The sequence below is a fragment of the Rutidosis leptorrhynchoides genome, chromosome 9, assembly GCF_046630445.1.
Source record: "Rutidosis leptorrhynchoides isolate AG116_Rl617_1_P2 chromosome 9, CSIRO_AGI_Rlap_v1, whole genome shotgun sequence".
In the NCBI taxonomy this organism is placed as follows: Eukaryota; Viridiplantae; Streptophyta; class Magnoliopsida; order Asterales; family Asteraceae; genus Rutidosis; species Rutidosis leptorrhynchoides.
Window position 1 is genome coordinate 74,351,332 of NC_092341.1, and position 17,332 is coordinate 74,368,663.

Sequence of the window (17,332 nt, forward strand, 5' to 3'; positions counted from 1 at the left end):
AATTTAACGCAAAATCAACGTGTATGAAAGTACCTCAAATATTTAGCGTTTTTTAAAAAGCGTCCGTTTTGCGTATAGCTAGTGATATTGTGTTCCTAAAATTATTTCGAGTTTAACGATGGTGTCGGAAAAATTTAACTCGTTGCGAGCGAGAAGATATGACCCGTTGAATATTTGGGTGGAGTTTATTTAAGATTTTTTATGAAAATGGTTATTTGGCACTTTACCCCCCTGTTTGGGGGGTCAATTTGAATTTTTCAAAAAAGTGTGGGGGCGTTGTTGGTAAAATGAAATTTAGGTAAAATTAAAAAAAAAGTGAAAAGTCGAAAATGCCTCTGGTTACTATTCATAACTTTTGTCTATTAGTTAATACTAGTTGTTTACCCTCGCTTCGCGCCGGGGGTTCGGCTTTCAATGTATTTTATTGCGTTTAGTTTAACGATGATGTCGTTGAAGCGCAACTCGAGTCGAACTAAAAGGTATAACCCGTCAAAGATTTAAATGTTATTTTAAATTAATAATATAGGTGCATCTCTGCGGATGAAGAAAAATATAAAGGAAAACAAAAAAGAAAAAAGAAAAAAAATTGTTACAACGGGTAGAGAAAAATATAAAGGAAACAATCAGTACTATTCATATTTTTTGCCTAGTAGATATTTGATGCTGCTAATTATAAAGAAATCATCGGTACTATTCATATTTTTTGCCTAGTAGATATTTGCTGCGGGTGAAGAAAAATATAAAGGAAACCAAAAAAAAATATGGAAAAAAAACTGTTACAAAAAAAAATTGTTGCAGTACCGTGAATAGTACTGTTCACCGCGTTTCGCTATAGAATTGTCGACTTTTAAAAATTTAACGCAAAATCAACGTGTGTGAAAAGTACCCAAATATTTAGCGTTTTTTAAAAAGCGTCCGTTTTGCGTATAGCTAGTGACATTGTGTTCCTAAAATTATTTCGAGTTTAACGATGGTGTCGGAAAAATTTAACTCGTTGCGAGCGAGAAGATATGACCTGTTGAATATTTGGGTGGAGTTTATTTAAGATTTTTTATTAAAATGATTATTTGACACTTGTGCTAAAACGTGTATATATGGCAGGGACACGCTAACCCTAACACTTGTGCTAAAATGATTATTTGACACTTTACCCCCTATTTGGGGGGTTGATTTGACTTTTTTCAAAAAAGTGTGGGGGGCGTTGTTGAAAAATGAAAGTTAGTTAAAATAAATTAAAAAAGGTAAAAAGTCGAAAATGCCCCTGATTATTATTCATATTTTTTGTCTACTAGTTAATGTGTAAAAATGAAAGTTAGTTAAAATAAAAAAAAAAAAAAAGTAAAAAGTCGAAAATGCACCTGGTTACTATTCATAATTTTTTTCTATTAGGTAATATGTAAATGTAAATTTTTAATCTCACAAATTGGCCAAATTCATTCAATACAAACAAGTAAAATATGGTACGCCCTATCACACTACCAACTAAAATAAGGTGGTCATTTTTCCATTTAATAATCGCATGAAAACTTTTACTTTTGTTTTAAATTTTTAATCTCACAAGTTGGCCAAATTCATCAAATACAAACAAGTAAAATATGGTACGACCTATCGCAGTACTAACTAAAATAAGGTGGTCATTTGCTCTCACAAATTAACCACTTGAAAAAGTTAATGTGGTCTTCTCTGTTCCAGTTATTGATAGGACGAGTACTTTTACATATGATGCACTGGCGGAACCTTAAAGCCTACTTCAAGAGGGGTAAACTAATGACATCGGGATAAACACTAAAAAAAAATCATATTTTTTAGTAATAAAAAAAAAATTGTATAAAATTTTTTTTTTTTCAAATCTAGGTGGGACGGATTTCACCCTACGAATACACTAAAATCCGCCACCAATATGATGTACACGATCTATCTGGAACAATCCGTGACCGTTTCCCAAAACCTTCTTTAGCTACCCCAAGATTTAAATATGTGATCTCTCGCAAGGAGTTTACCGCTCCAACCACTGGACTCTTTTAGAATGGTTAAATTAACCACTTTGAACTTTGAAGGGATGCAGTTTGGTTAGTCTTGCAGCATACGAGAAGTGAGAAACGTTTTCTGCAAATTATCAATAACGGAGTATCAAGTTACGTTTAAACCATCTAAGACCCTGAGATTCTAGCAAGTGTCTCGGGTTCAAATCTTGTGATGGCCAAGGAAAAATACTCACCCTCCCAGGTGACCCAAAAAAGAAAATCTCGTCACAAGAAGTTACGTTAGTAACACTTGAAACAAAACGCAAATCTGCCATGTAAAATAAGAGGGCCATGTATTCGTACTGTAGTTTCATATTCATACATCCTGCAGTAATTTGCCCTTCTAACCAAACATACAAGTACAACTAAATAATAATGTAGTATGTACAATTACAGTTTTATAATTCATATTTACCAAATCTGGTAAATGACCATCAAATACAGCCATAACTTCAATAAAAACTCTATACCTTAATAATAAGTTAAATATTACTTAATAAAAGATTGAATAGGTAAATTTACTGATCCCAGGAGTAATAAATCACTCTGCTTCAAAGGCTGCTGCTATCTTTCCTCGGAGTTGAATCTGTTCCAAGCTGCCTGTTAAAATTATACAAATAGGTAATTAACAATAACATAAAGTTATAAAAAAGTAACACGAATAAAAAATATATAGGAAAACCCAACAATAGTTTGCATTTTGCATACCTTCAAAAGATCGAAAACCTTTTCACAAATATACTTCTGCTGAATGCTGGCACCCCTTTGTTGCACTTTATCAGGGTGCACGCAGAGAGTAGCCTTTCTGTAGGCTTTCTTAACTGCAGTTGTCGTTATGATCTCCGTAAGTGACACCGGCTTCCAACCACTCTCAGCTCCAAGGATCTACAATACACAAAATTTAATTACAAAACCAGGTTAAATCAACCTAAATTTGGAGTTTGCACAGTATTGTAAATGGCGGCCGTCTATGCTGACTAGTCCAGTCCCATTTCGCCCAAAAACATCTAATTAGTCTGTCAACGCTAAAAAGTAAGGTCAAAGTCAATTAAAGTCGGTCTGAGTCTGGTTTGAGTCGGTCAAAGTCAATGTTGGTCAAATTTAGGTCAAAATTTTTATATTGACAAAATTGCCCAAATCGTCCCTGTGTTTCAGTTTTTTGCCCAAATCGTCCCCGTGTTAACAAAACTGTATAAATCATCCTTAAATGCCAAATAACGTCCCAAATTAATCCCTGCCTTAACTTTTGTTAAACTCTCCGTTAGTCAAAAATACATGATCGGTCCCTGAAGTTTCTTAAAAGTTTGCAATAAAGATCCTCTTCATCATCTTCAAGATGAAGCTTTAGTGAAAAAACACATCTTCTGTTGGATGTGTGAAGGATATCAAAACAAAAAGAGAAGTTCAGGTACAGAACAAGGCGCGCCGCGGCCCTTCCTGGCGCGACGCGGCTCACATGCAATCAGGTGTTTGAATTGGAAGAAATCGTCTGATCCGGATTTACACTAAGAGGCGCGACGCGGCCCCTCCTGGACGCGCCGCGGGTTGTCTGGAGGGAAGGAAACTTCCAGAATTTATTTTACTTGCTCCTTATGTTGTTCTATGCCTATAAATACATCTCATTATAAGCTTAAACCCAACCTACGATATTACTAATAAAATTCTCTCTGTTTAACCGTGGATTAAACCAATTCATTTGAATTAAACGATTGGACATAACCACGTTAATTCCTTGTTCTTCACGTTTCTTGTTCTTATCTTTATTTGTGTTGGCGATTATTTGTTTGTTGCACGGTGGGTTGATAACTAGGGTTATCAAGTTCTTGTTAGGGCTCACCTAGATTTCCTAACATCTTCATTGCTTAAAAAAACAATTCTTTGCTTAAAAAAACATATCGTATTTTGAAGCCTCTCTCTTTAATACCCGTTTCTTAACAAATTTCATATTGCATTTGAACCGCTATCTCTTCGTATATAACAGTTTATCGTCTAATGACACAATTAATGCACATCAGACGAGGTATCCTATGACTTCGATACTTTAAAGGATTGAAACATATAATTATGAGATTTAACTAGTATTTACTAATAATCATGATTTCATTTGAGTCATGATTACTAGTATTTACTTATCAATTATGATATCACTTTAATTATTTATATATTCCAAACAAAACAATTCTATCATTTTTGTATGCTACGGTTCATATGATATCACTTTTTTAAGCTTTCACTAAAGCTTCATCTTGAAGATGATGAAGAGGATCTTTGTTGCAATCTTTTAAGAAACTTCAGGGATCAATCGTGTATTTTTAACTAACGGAGAGTTTAACAAAAGTTAAGGCATGTGTTTTTTGGCATTTAAGGATGATTTATGCAGTTTTATTAACACATGGACGATTTGGGCAAAAAACCAGAAACACGGGGACGATTTGGGCAATTTCGTCTTTTATATTTTTTATAGGCAGATTTTGTGCACTACACATATGTTTGAAAAATTTAAGTTTAAAATATTTTAGTTTGATATATTTATGTGTAATATATATATATTACTCCATGTGCGTTCAACGCACGACTCGACCGACTAGTCGTTCCAAAGTCCCGACCAACGCGTCTCTGTCTCGTGACTTTTCCGAGCTTGATATTGCATGATATGTAACTTTTTAGGACATTAATGTGAGGTAAAAGTTAATACATACATATTGCAGAGTTGAAAGAAGTGCACGCAAGTTCCCTTCTTTCCCACTTGACCACCTTTTAATATCAGCATCAAGATTATCTGCTAATCGCTGCAGTTACGTTACAATTTAAAAAAAAAATTATTAGAGACAAAACAATCGCATCAACAGGTACACCGTACAATTCGAGTCAAAAAGATCATTACACTTCTCTCAGCTTGTTCTTTAAGTACAAGCATATCACGTTTTTCTTTCTCTGCAAGCGCTTGTGCCTGAAACAAAAGCACCAAATTAGAAGGAAATGAATAAAAAGCACTGTTGTAGAATTCGGAGTTACTCGGCGAGTTCTTGATTTATGCAAGTCGGGAAATACTCGGTCAAACCAGGTCAAGCTCAGCCAAAACTCAGTATTACTCGGTAAATCGGTCAAAACTTGGCCAAAACTCGGGATTACTCAAAAAATCGTTCAAAATCAGTCAAAGTCAAACTTGGTCTACACTCAAGTACTCCCCGAGTTCCCCGAGTATCCGAGTACAATCCGAGTAGCGATTTTTGCAAGCTTGATAAAAACTAGTTTAATAAAGGGAATAGTGGCAAAATACATACTGCGCGCTCCATGATCCTGTTATGCTTTTCCAATTTTGCTTTACTTCTCAATGCTGACTCAGCATTAGTCTGACTTACAGAAGAACTCGGCTTAACCTCGTTAACTTGTTCCTTTGGCTCAGATATTTTCTTCTGAGACATTGCTTTTTCTAACGCTCGTTGTCGAGCCTCTGCAGTAGCTCGTTCTACTGCAGCACGTTCTGCTTTAAGTTTCGATTGTAACGAAGTTTTAACGACCTTTTCTTGAGCATCTGCAATTACTCTTTGTCTCGCAGCTTTTTCACGAGCTTCGATAAACGCACGTTCACGAGCCTCGCGAATTGCCCTTTCCACAGCTAATTTTACTCTCTCCCGTTCCCTTTCTTCCGCAGTTACTTCTTTAATCCTTTTCGTGACCTCTTTCTCCACCACTTTGGTGGGCCCCGATTGTCCACTTTCATCCTTACGTGTTTCTGATTTTCCTATTTCCGTTTTTATTCCGATTTCGGGTGTTTCGTCGTGAGATTGTTGCACGTTGCTTTCTTCTTCCTTCATTGTCACTTCTGTTTCACTGTATTCTTTAACCTCTATCTCCATACCATGTATTGTGTCTGAAGATGATTCTGACCGTGCGTCATTTTGTACAAAATCCACATCAACCGAACCGCAATTTGACACATCATCGCATTCATCATTATCGTCTTTGGAGGATATTTGATCGACATAAATATTTTCAAATATATCTTTTTCTATTACTTCTGTGTCTTTCACTTGAAATTCTTGAGCTGAGGTGGCACTACTGCTGCTGCTGACATCATCAATCTCTGGAACAGATTCCGGATTGTTGTTTTGGTCCTCTTGAGCTGAGGTGGCGCTACTTCTGCTGACATCGTCAATCTCTGGACCAGATTCAGGATTGTTTTTGTTTTGGTCCTCTTGAGCTGAAGTGGTGCTACTGCTGCTGACATCATCAATCTCTGGACCAGCTTCCGGACTATTGTCGTTATCGACAACCTTGTGTGCCTCTTCTTTATCGAAAACAATATGTACACCATTACAGAAATGCAAATTTTCACTTCCTTCAGCATCATCATAATCACTTGAAGAATTCTCATAAACTTGTGGTTCCTCAAACTTATCCATCTTTTCGCATGATTTTTCTTCGTTGTGATTAGCAGAAGTTTGTGCATTTTCAACGATTTCCACTTCACTAACATCATAAAACTCCTCACCATTATCTTCTTCCTTGTGACTTTCACTGTCAATCAATTCTATCTCATCTTCAAGCACGTTTTCACGTGCTTCATCATCACTTTCGACATTCTCATCACGTTCTTGTTCAAGAAACTCTTGCTTTTTATTTTCAAGTAAACCCAACGTTTCATCGAAACTCTTCTCGTAACCATTTTGATTGTTCCTCTCAGTTTCCCCCTTATAATACAACATTAAGTTGTTCAAATCTTCAGCTAACTTATGTGAATCACTTGATATCAACTCATCGGTATTCTCATTAGACTCTCTGGTCTTGCCATTGTCGATTTTGTCCCCGGGATCTTCACAACTTTCAATAAGATAACCATTGGATCTCTGAACAACGTTTCGTGGAGCTTCATATGTATTATTTTCAATAAATTCAGACAACGTTTCTTCACCTACATCTTCTTTAGAACTGCAAACATTCTTATTATTTTCAATAGATTCAGACGACGTTTCTTCACCTACACCTTCTTTAGATCTGCAAACATTCTTATTATTTTCAATAGATTCAGACGACGTTTCTTCACCTATACCTTCTTTAGAACTGCAAACATTCTTATTATTTTCAATAGATTTAGACAGCGTTTTTTCACCTACAGCTTCATTAGAACTGCAAACATTCGTATTATCTCTCGATTCATCAGAATGACTTACAAGCATCTCCGAATTCTTAATCGATTCTGGAACTTTCTCATGTATTTCATTTATTACTTTCTTAGCACCAAAAAGCTTCTCACAATCTGCAGATTCTGAAAAATTTACTGGGCCCGCATGCTTATGGTAACTACCCCCATTTAAAAATATTCTTGATGCTTTCAATTTATCATCTTTTTCCTTCTGTTCTTCACCTGCAATTACATTCGGCACTCTAGCTTTAACTTTAACTTTCAAGCTATCTTTGAAACTTTTGTTTGAATAACCTCTAAGACCTTCCTTTTTTCTACCAACTGATTCTTTCGCAATCCGTATACTTTCTTGGGCCTTCTCGATAGCTTTTCGTAAAGCGGCAGCAGAAATAGCTGCTGCAGAACTCGCATCAATCTCTTCACGGAAGCAATTAGGAGGCAATTCATCGGAAGTATCACTTTTGTGGGTCCCGGTATTTGTAGATGTTGATCTCTTTTGATGGCCTTTATGACTATCCACACCAATTTCTGAATCCACATGAGGTGAGTTGAGATCTTCTTGAGACGTCTTTAAATTTCTATCATCGGATACGGATGCATCTGGACGCTCTTTAGTTTCAGATTCCACGGCACTTTTGGACGTTTGTATTTCATGATAATCTAACTTGCTGTTGCTCACACTGGGATCTACATCATTTGTCCTCTCGGTTTCCTTCTTCGACTGCGAAGATGTTTCATTAGCGGTTGCTGAAGGTACAGGTGGCAATGATGATACTTTTGAGGGATTTGATTTGAGATTGACCTGAAACGTCTTTAAATTCCGATCATCTGATAAGGATTCATCTGGACAAACTTTAATTTCAGTTTCGAAAGCATTTTTGGAAGTTTGTCTTTCATGAAAATCTACCTTGCTGGAGTTCACACCAGAATATATATCATTTTCAACAGAGGAACTATGCATCTCTGATTGAGAAGATGTTTCATTATTGCTTGATGATGTGGCAAACGATGACGATAATTTGATAGGATGTGTTTTAGTTTCGGTCTTAAATGTCATTGAACTTTTATCGCCGCATAAGGAATTATCAGATTCCACAGAAATTTTTTGCTTCTCTGGTTCCTTCTTTTGTTGAGAAGATGATTCGTTGTTGGTTGATGATGCTGCAGGTGGTGATGATGCTTTCATAGGATGAGGCTTGATATCATTTTTAAATGTCGTATAACTTTTATCGCCAGAAAAGGAATTATCTTGACGATGTTTACTTCTAGATTCGACCCCATTTTGGGAAATTTGTTTCTCAGGAACGTTATTTGGTACATATGATTTAAGGTTCTCGGTTTCCTTATTGGGTTGTGAAGCTGATTCATCAATGAAACAAGTAAATCCAGGTACAGCATGTAATTGGGTGACATGAGTTGTCCGGTCTAGACCATCTTTACTCCTTTGACTGATCTTGTTATACGACATGTTAAATTGCTTCAACGCATCGAAAGATTGATGAGACTGATCATCAAAATCTTGAGAACTCGAGTTGGTTGATGAGTGAGCCCTACATCAATGTCAAATCGACAAAAAAAATTCAGTTACAAAATCATTACGCGATAAGAAAATGGTTGCAGAACAACAGCTTAAGACAACAATAAATGTAAATATTGTTAATCAATTCTCGAACAAACTCTTAATTCGGCAAGTGATACGTTGCAATCTTAACCCTAAAAGGCTAAGTTAGGATATTAGTCCAACTTGCAGCGCAAAAGATCCACCATCGTAAGAAAGAGTTTAAAGCAAGTTGACATTTTTATCACTAAAAATAGAAATAACTTGTTCCTATTCATCACACTACACTAATAAAGTCACAAATATTGAAAAAACTAGCATATGTGTATGACGTCCAACTTACAAATAAACACAACTTAACTTACAAAACCCTCATACACAACTTACAAATGTAATCCCTCATACAACTTACAACTTACAAAACCCTACCACATCCCAAATAAACACAACTTACAAATCGAATGTGTATGACGTCCAACTCAATAAGCCATTATTAACACATTCAAACAAGTTATCCCTCATACAATAAAGAAATGTGACAATGAGCAAGCCAAAAAAAAAAATCAGTCCCACTTCCAAATGTAATCCTTTCATGTTCTTGGTGGTAGCATTTAACCTAAGATACTTATATAACTTAATAACATAAACCTTATCTATAACCTTGAAGATTAGGGTTAGGGTTTAGGCCTCAAAAAATGGCATCAGTAATTAATACATACAAAATTAATCACAAATTCACAATTCTTTTCCCCACATTAGTTCTTCAATTTAACAAGCTATTCAACTAATATAACAACAAATTACCCTTAAAATCAGCACAGTTTACTAAAACTTCAAATTCATGCTAAATTAATTAAACCTAAACATCTATTTCCAACTTAATCATTCAAAAGAAGCTTTAAAAAGAACAACTTTACTCTATAAAAACACATTATTTAATTATTAAAAAAATAAAAATAAAAATTACCTAGCTTTATCACGAGCAATTAAGTCCTGATAAGAAACAGCGATATCACTATCATGAAATCCACCAAAAATCAAACCGTAATCAGGTTTCAAACCATCAGAAGCTGCATCATCTTCATCTTCAAGTTGTTGATGTCCTAAATTAGAAAGATCAAGTATCGGAATCGAAGAAACAGTTTGAGCGCTACCAAAAATCTCACGGTATTCATCAACGTGAACAGCCGGAGCTCCGTCAAACTTACGGCGGTGACCGGAAAACACGCCGTCGTAAGCATTTTTACCGTTAACATTTGACAGTTTCCGTCGGTGAAATGGACGTGAGAGAGACTCCATTACACAGAGTTAAAGTTGGAGCTCCTACTAATTATTGTTGTCTAGGGTTTGTAAAGTATTTTTGTGTTTTTATATTTTAAAAAATAAAGAAAATTTAATAAAATTTAAATAATTATCAATTTAAATAGTTGTACAGTAATAATTTAGTTAAAAGGTGTTTTGTTTGTTTGTTTGCAGAGGGGGAATTGGAATTCTGCAGAGACAAGGACAAATGTGGAGAGGGAAGAGAAGGCGTGTAAATAGTTTGGTGAAACTCAATTCGAGGGCATACTTGTAATTTGCAGCTGTAATATTTAATTTAAATTTGTAATCTTATTAGATTTTTAATGGAATGGAATTGTATAATTGTAGACTTTAATAGTAGTATAATCTATCCACTTTTATTAACTATTACTAATAATTATAATTAATATTAATATTAATAATGATAATAATATTACTTATACACGAAAGGTGATTCTCACATACCATTTTTTAATCTATGTACACATAATTACCTATTTTACCCTCAATTTTATACATAATAATAACAATAATATAAGTTCAATTTTTTATGAGTATAATTGAAAGTTTATGAGATAAAAATGTAAATGGATCAAAAAGTGGTGTGTGAAATTACCTTCCCTTATACACCTATATTTTATTTATTACTGCATCAAATTATCATATAGATATAGATATAGATATAGATAGATATAATTATAAAGTAAAATGTTAGAGTTGACCCATTTGAGTCTTTGACAGCTTTTATAACTAAAGCACAAATCGAAATATATATATATATATATATATATATATATATATATATTAGAAAAGCAAGTAAATCTTTATTTATTACAAACGGTTTATACAATGTGCCCTATTCACAATCTATACAACACACGAAAAAACGATCAAAACGAGATAATACATATAACTAAATGAGGGTATTACGAAGCGATCCATGAATGATGGGAGAATGGCCGGTTGAACTTGCAAGCAGGCAGAAGAGTGGAAAACACCAGTACCGGTCATGCGGTGACAAAGATGGAGACTACTATTCTTTTAATCCCGAGCGCATATAACCCATTGTTAATGGATCGAGGTGAATTAACCAATGCCCGTTCGTGTGTTAGGAGAGACGGCGTAGAATGAAGGGTTTATAAGCCATTGTTGCCATTCGAACCTTGTTTTATTTGATCGCTTGGAAATCCATGAGAAACTTTGAGTTTGAATTTCGGAGATTATAGTTGCGGGATTCCATTCTTTACTGCAGAAAACTTTTAGGTTTCTATATTTCCAAATTATGTAGCAACAAGCCCACTTAGTGGCTTGCCAAATATGGGTATCGGGTGCAAATTTAATTTAAGGCACCTTCAACTTTTTGTTTTGGATTGTTTGTTTTTTTTTAAACGAAAACTCATATATCTATTGTTCATATATTTAAAATAATTCACGAAATATGTCTACAATAGGACTTGAACTCTCAACTTCTTAGTTGAAAGGGCAACCACGATACACCCAGACCAATGACTGTGTATAAAAACTTGAAAGTATTGAATAATGGAACGAAAATTCAACGAGTAGTTTTTGTGATTTGCTAAAAACTCACGGACAGTTCAAACTTTATTTTTCAACTAAATAGTCCAGAAGTTTGCACATTTTACACGGATTATTCACTTTCGTCACGTCCTTTTATTTTTCTGTTAGATCTAAACACATGCCAGATATGTGAGGGTGTTTTTGTCATTTTACTTCTTCTTCTTCTCCCTTAGTCTATGTTAATGATATGATTGTAACTGGGAATGATGATAATGAAGTTAGTGAAGTTAAAGATTTTTTGAAAACAAAGTTTCATATAAACGTTCTAGGTGAACTGAAATTTCTTGGAATTGAAGTTTTAAAAACTGAAAATGGTATTTGTCTATCTTAAAGAAAATATAGTATTAAACTTCTTGATGAGTTTGGTTTAGTGAGTAGCAAACCTGTTGGTGCTCATCTTGAGTCAAACTTAGTGATTAATCCTGATCCTTCTTATTCTGATAAAGAGCTTTCTGATATTACAAAGTACCAACAATTGGTTATAAAACTAATATATCTTACCATGACAAGGTCGGGCATTTCTTTTTTCTATTCAGTGTCTTAGTCAATTTATGCACAAACCCTTACAATCTCATCTAAAGATTGCTTTAAGAATTCTCAAGTATTTAAAGGGTTCTTTAAGTAAAGGTATTGTTATCTCAAAAACTGATAAGATTTCTATTTCTGCCTATGTAGATGCTGTCTGGGTAAGTGTTTTACCTCTATAAAATATGTTGCTGGTTTTTCAATTTTTCTGTGATTCTTTGCTTCTTGGAAAAGCCACTATATCCAAATCCTTCACAGAATCTGAATAAAAGGCTATGGAATCTACTACATGTGAAATTATGTGAATTTTAAAAAATTTGGATGATCTTAAAATCAAAAACCTTTTACCTGTTGATCTACATTGTGACAATAGGTCTACTATTCAAATTAACATCTAAACATGTGTTTCATGAGAGAACAAAACACTTTGAAATTAATTTACATATTGTGAAAGGGAAGTGTAATTCCGGAGTTATATAAATTGTCAGTATTCAGTATGAAGAACAAATAGCTTATATTTTCACTAATTTGGCTGGATATTGGTCAACATTATTACTTGTGTAATAAACTCGGTCTTATTGATTTATTTCGGGCTTATATTGAGGGGATGTTAAATTATGCTACAATTATAAACCTGAATCTTTACCTATTTCTTATTGTATAATTAGTGTGATTGTAGGTGTCAAAGTGTCGAGGAATATTGGGCTCTTGGATCTGTTGTTGGGCTCCTTTTGTTTTATGGGCTTGTTGTTTTTCTTGGTTTATTTGGTTGCTGTTCTTGGGCCTTAAGAGTGATGTATAGCCCACTTGTTTTTTATCCGTTGAAGATTTTTTTATATATCGTACTCCCTATTTTCGATTCAGATCATCGATACACAAGAAACATATTCATCCATCTCTCTCAATTCTCTGCCGATTTTAGGGTTGAATATCTCTTTCTTTTAAATCATCTCATTGATGGGTCAATGTTTATGAGTTTTAGTTGATTGTAATCATCAGTTATATTGTCTGAGATTGTTTCTAAGTGCACGATCCATATTAGTCTTATTTGATTGTAATAATCTTGTGAGATTGTTGAAGGTTAATTGATCAATTTTGGTATTCTTTGAATTTTGGTAATTACTACATTGTTTCAAACAATCAAGTTCACTTCGACTTCCATAATCCATCTAACTCTTTACGAACACGTACTCTACACTTCACCAAATTCGTTTTAAAGTATTAATGGATTGCTAACATCTTCTAACTAGCAAATCAAATACCACTAAAATGATTCGTTGGATCACACTAAGATCACCAACATTCACTTCGTTCAAATTATTAGAAGATTAAGAAGTGAACAATAACCAGACTATGGTGTTTGAACAACCCAGAAATTTGAACTCCGATAGCGGTTGTTTGTAACTCCAATGGATTTACTGACGAAAAAAGAAATCAATTTGAAGAGTTAAAAGGATGATAATTTCATCTGGAAGAAAATTAAGGTTGTTTTTATATACAAAGTATTATAATTATGTACGAATCAATTAGCTACAGTTGGAATATATAATGATGAATGGATGTTTAGAAACAATTTACAAAGTATTACGATTAATTTGTGACTTGTAATCATTGTATCATTGGTCTAGTGGTAATGGTCTGAAATGTCCCGTTCATATTGATTATAAACGTTCCATATTAATTGATTTCGTTGCGAGGTTTTGACCTCTATATGAGACGTTTTTCAAAGACTGCATTCATTTTTAAAACAACCATAACCTTTATTTTATCGATAAAGGTTTAAAAAGTATTGAGTAGATTATCAAATAATGATAATCTAAAATATACCGTTTACACACGACCATTACATAATGGTTTACAATAAGAATATATTACATCAAAAATAAGTTTCTTGAATGCAGTTTTTACATAATATCATACAAGCATGGACTCCAAATCTTGTCCTTATTTTAGTATGCAACTGTGGAAGCTCTTAATAATCACCTGAAAATAAACATGCTTAAAACGTCAACAAAAAATGTTGGTGAGTTATAGGTTTAACCTATATATTATCAAATCATAATAATAGACCACAAGATTTCATATTTCAATATACATCCCATACATAGAGATAAAATTCATTCATATGGTGAACACCTGGTAACCGACATTAACAAGATGCATATAGAATATCCCCATCATTCCAGGACACCTATCGGATATGATAATTTCGAAGTACTAAAGCATTTCAAATTCCAGAATGGGGCTTGTTGGGCCCGATAGATCTATCTTTAGGATTCGCGTCAATTTGGGGGTCTGTTCCCAAATTCTCAGGCTACCAAGCTAAAAAGGGGCATATTCGGCTTCGATCATTCACCCATATAATGTAGTTTCATTTACTTGTGTCTATTTCGTAAAACATTTATAAAACTGCATGTATTCTCATCCCAAAATATTAGATTTTAAAGTGGGACTATAACTCACTTTCACAGATTTTTTACTTCGTCGGGAAGTAAGACTTGGCCACTGGTCGATTCACCAACCTATAACAAATATGTACATATATATCAAAGTATGTTTAAAATATATTTACAACATTTTTAATACATTTTAATGTTTTAAGTTTATTAAGTCAGCTGTCCTCGTTAGTAACCTACAACTAGTTGTCCATAGTTAGATGTACATAAATAAATCGATATATATTATCTTGAATCAATCCACGACGCAGTGTATACACATCTCAGGCTAGATCACAACTCAAAGTATATATATTTTTGGAATCAACCTCAACCCTGTATAGCTAACTCCAACATTACTGCATATAGAGTGTCTATGGTTGTTCCAAATAATATATATAGATGGGTCGATATGATATGTCAAAACATTTGCATACGTGTCTATGGTATCCCAAGATTACATAATATATTAGAATACATGTATAATACAATATAAGTTAGCTAGGATATGATTTGTATAGAATTGTTACAATATTTCCCGTAGCTACAACAATAAAAAAATATCCAATCTTGTTTTACCCATAACTTATTCGTTTTAAATCCGTTTTGAGTGAATCAAATTGCTATGGTTTCATATTGAACTCTATTTTATGAATCTAAACAGAAAAATTATAGGTTTATAGTCAGAAATATAAGTTACAAGTCATTTTTGTAAGAGGTAGTCATTTCAGTCGAAAGAACGACGTCTTGATGACCATTTTGAAAAACATACTTCCACTTTGAGTTTAACCATGATTTTTGGATATAGTTTCATGTTCATAAAAAAAATCATTTTCCCAGAAGAACAACTTTTAAAGCAAAGTTTATCATAGTTTTTAATTATCAAACCCAAAACAGCCCGCGGTGTTACTACGACGGCGTATGTCCGGTTTTGCGGTGTTTTTCGTGTTTACAGGTTTTAAATCATTAAGTTAGCATATAATATAGATATAGAACATGTGTTTAGTTGATTTTAAAAGTCAAGTTAGAAGGATTAACTTTTGTTTGCGAACAAGTTTAGAATTAACTAAACTATGTTCTAGTGATTTCAAGTTTAAACCTTCGAATAAGGTAGTTTTATATATATGAATCGAATGATGTTATGAACATCATTACTACCTCATGTTTTGTGGATAAACCTACTGGAAATGAGAAAAATAGATCTAGCTTCAAAGGATCCTTGGATGGCTTGAAAGTTCTTGAAGCAGAATCATGACACGAAAACAAGTTCAAGTAAGATTTCCACTCGAAATAAGATTGTTATAGTTATAGAAATTGAATCAAAGTTTGAATATGAGTATTACCTTGTATTAGAAAGATATCTTACTGTAAATAAGAAAGATTTCTTGAGGTTGGATGATCACTTTACGAGATTGGAAGTAAGCTAGCAAACTTGGAAGTATTCTTGATTTTATGAAACTAGAACTTATAGAATTTATGAAGAACACTTAGAACTTGAAGATAGAACTTGAGAGAGATTAATTAGATGAAGAAAATTGAAGAATGAAAGTGTTTGTAGGTGTTTTTGGTCGTTGGTATATGGATTAGATATAAAGGATGTGTAATTTTATTTACATGTAAATAAGTCATGAATGATTACTAATATTTTTGTAATTTTATGAGATATTTCATGCTAGTTGCCAAATGATGGTTCCCACATGTGTTAGGTGACTCACATGGGCTGCTAAGAGCTAATCATTTGTAAGACCCAAATATTTATTGTACATAATGTATTTATGGTGTACGATGCGTGTATGAAGTGTACGAGACATGTACGTGTTGCTTGCTCAAACGTCGAAGAAAACTGGACGTTGTTTGGAGTCACAAGGTGTGTACGTACCTTTTTGACCCCAAATAAATTTTGTGTTGATGTTTCAAAGCCTTACCATTGGAAACAAAATCTTGTTACGTTTCCAACGATATTTTATTCATCAAAAACGGAGTTACGGTCAAAAAGTTATGGCCAAAACAAGTTTGCTGAAGTTCGGATGAAACAGGCAAATGCCGCGGCGCGACCAGAATGGCCACGGCGCGACAAATGCCTATTTTGAAGGTCAGAAATCTTAAAAAAAGTGATCTAAAATCACCCTTTGGGCCACGGCGCGATAAATCTGCTCCGCGGCGCGACAATAGGCACGTTCTGGTACTTTTCAGCCTTTTAATGAGTTAAATGAGGGGCAAAGTTGGTATTTCATATATGGACGGGTCTTTGGCCATAAAACTGATCCCAATCTTATCTAAACCTCATTTCTTTCTCATTTCTTCCCTCCCACTCACACCCCAAACCCTAGAGAGAGAGTAAAGGGTTTAGAGAGAGAAAGCTCGAATTGAGGATGAAGAAGAGTGATTCGGGTCGGGTCTCAAGAGTTAAAGTTGTTCTCCTCATTCACGGCTACGTTGTGATAGTGATGGTAAGTTCTAACTCCGAAATTCATCTTTATGATTTGATATGCAAGTTAGGGTTTTTAGCTTTTTAGTTGTAAAACCCATTTAGATGATGAAGTGGGTTATGGAAACTAGTTACTTTTGATACATGGCGGGTTCTAGATTGATTGACATTTTGACCATGATTAGGCTTTGGTTTTGGGTGTAATCACTTAGTTTAGTGATTTTGGAAGCGTTGGAACCCTTTTGGGTGTATTTGAGTTGACTAATTTTAAAATGGGTCAAGATTAGGGTTTATGTGTCAAAATGGGTTTTAAGCCAAGTTTTGGTAAATCAAGTA

General features: G+C 34.1%; 1 protein-coding gene across 1 annotated transcript; it reads right to left on the reverse strand.

Annotated features, from left to right (window-relative positions):
- Positions 1-2,300: 2,300 nt before the first annotated feature.
- Positions 2,301-10,077, reverse strand: LOC139868165 (uncharacterized). Its single transcript, XM_071856499.1, has 6 exons — positions 9,696-10,077; positions 5,309-8,720; positions 4,909-4,974; positions 4,724-4,813; positions 2,733-2,909; positions 2,301-2,624 (listed from the first exon to the last, which is right to left on the reverse strand). Exons 1-6 carry the CDS (start codon positions 10,025-10,027, stop codon positions 2,589-2,591), a joined length of 4,113 nt encoding a protein of 1,370 aa, XP_071712600.1. The 5' UTR covers positions 10,028-10,077; the 3' UTR covers positions 2,301-2,588.
- Positions 10,078-17,332: the final 7,255 nt, after the last annotated feature.

Bases quoted from the DNA above. Each gene is read 5' to 3' on its own strand.
- LOC139868165 (XM_071856499.1), bottom strand. From the start codon at position 10,027: ATGGAGTCTCTCTCACGTCCATTTCACCGACGGAAACTGTCAAATGTT. The intron at 4,975-5,308 runs GTATGTATTTTG...CTTTTGTTTCAG, and splicing joins ACAGGATCATGGAGCGCGCA to GCACAAGCGCTTGCAGAGAA. The intron at 2,625-2,732 runs GTATGCAAAATG...TAATTTTAACAG, and splicing joins AGGTTTTCGATCTTTTGAAG to GCAGCTTGGAACAGATTCAA.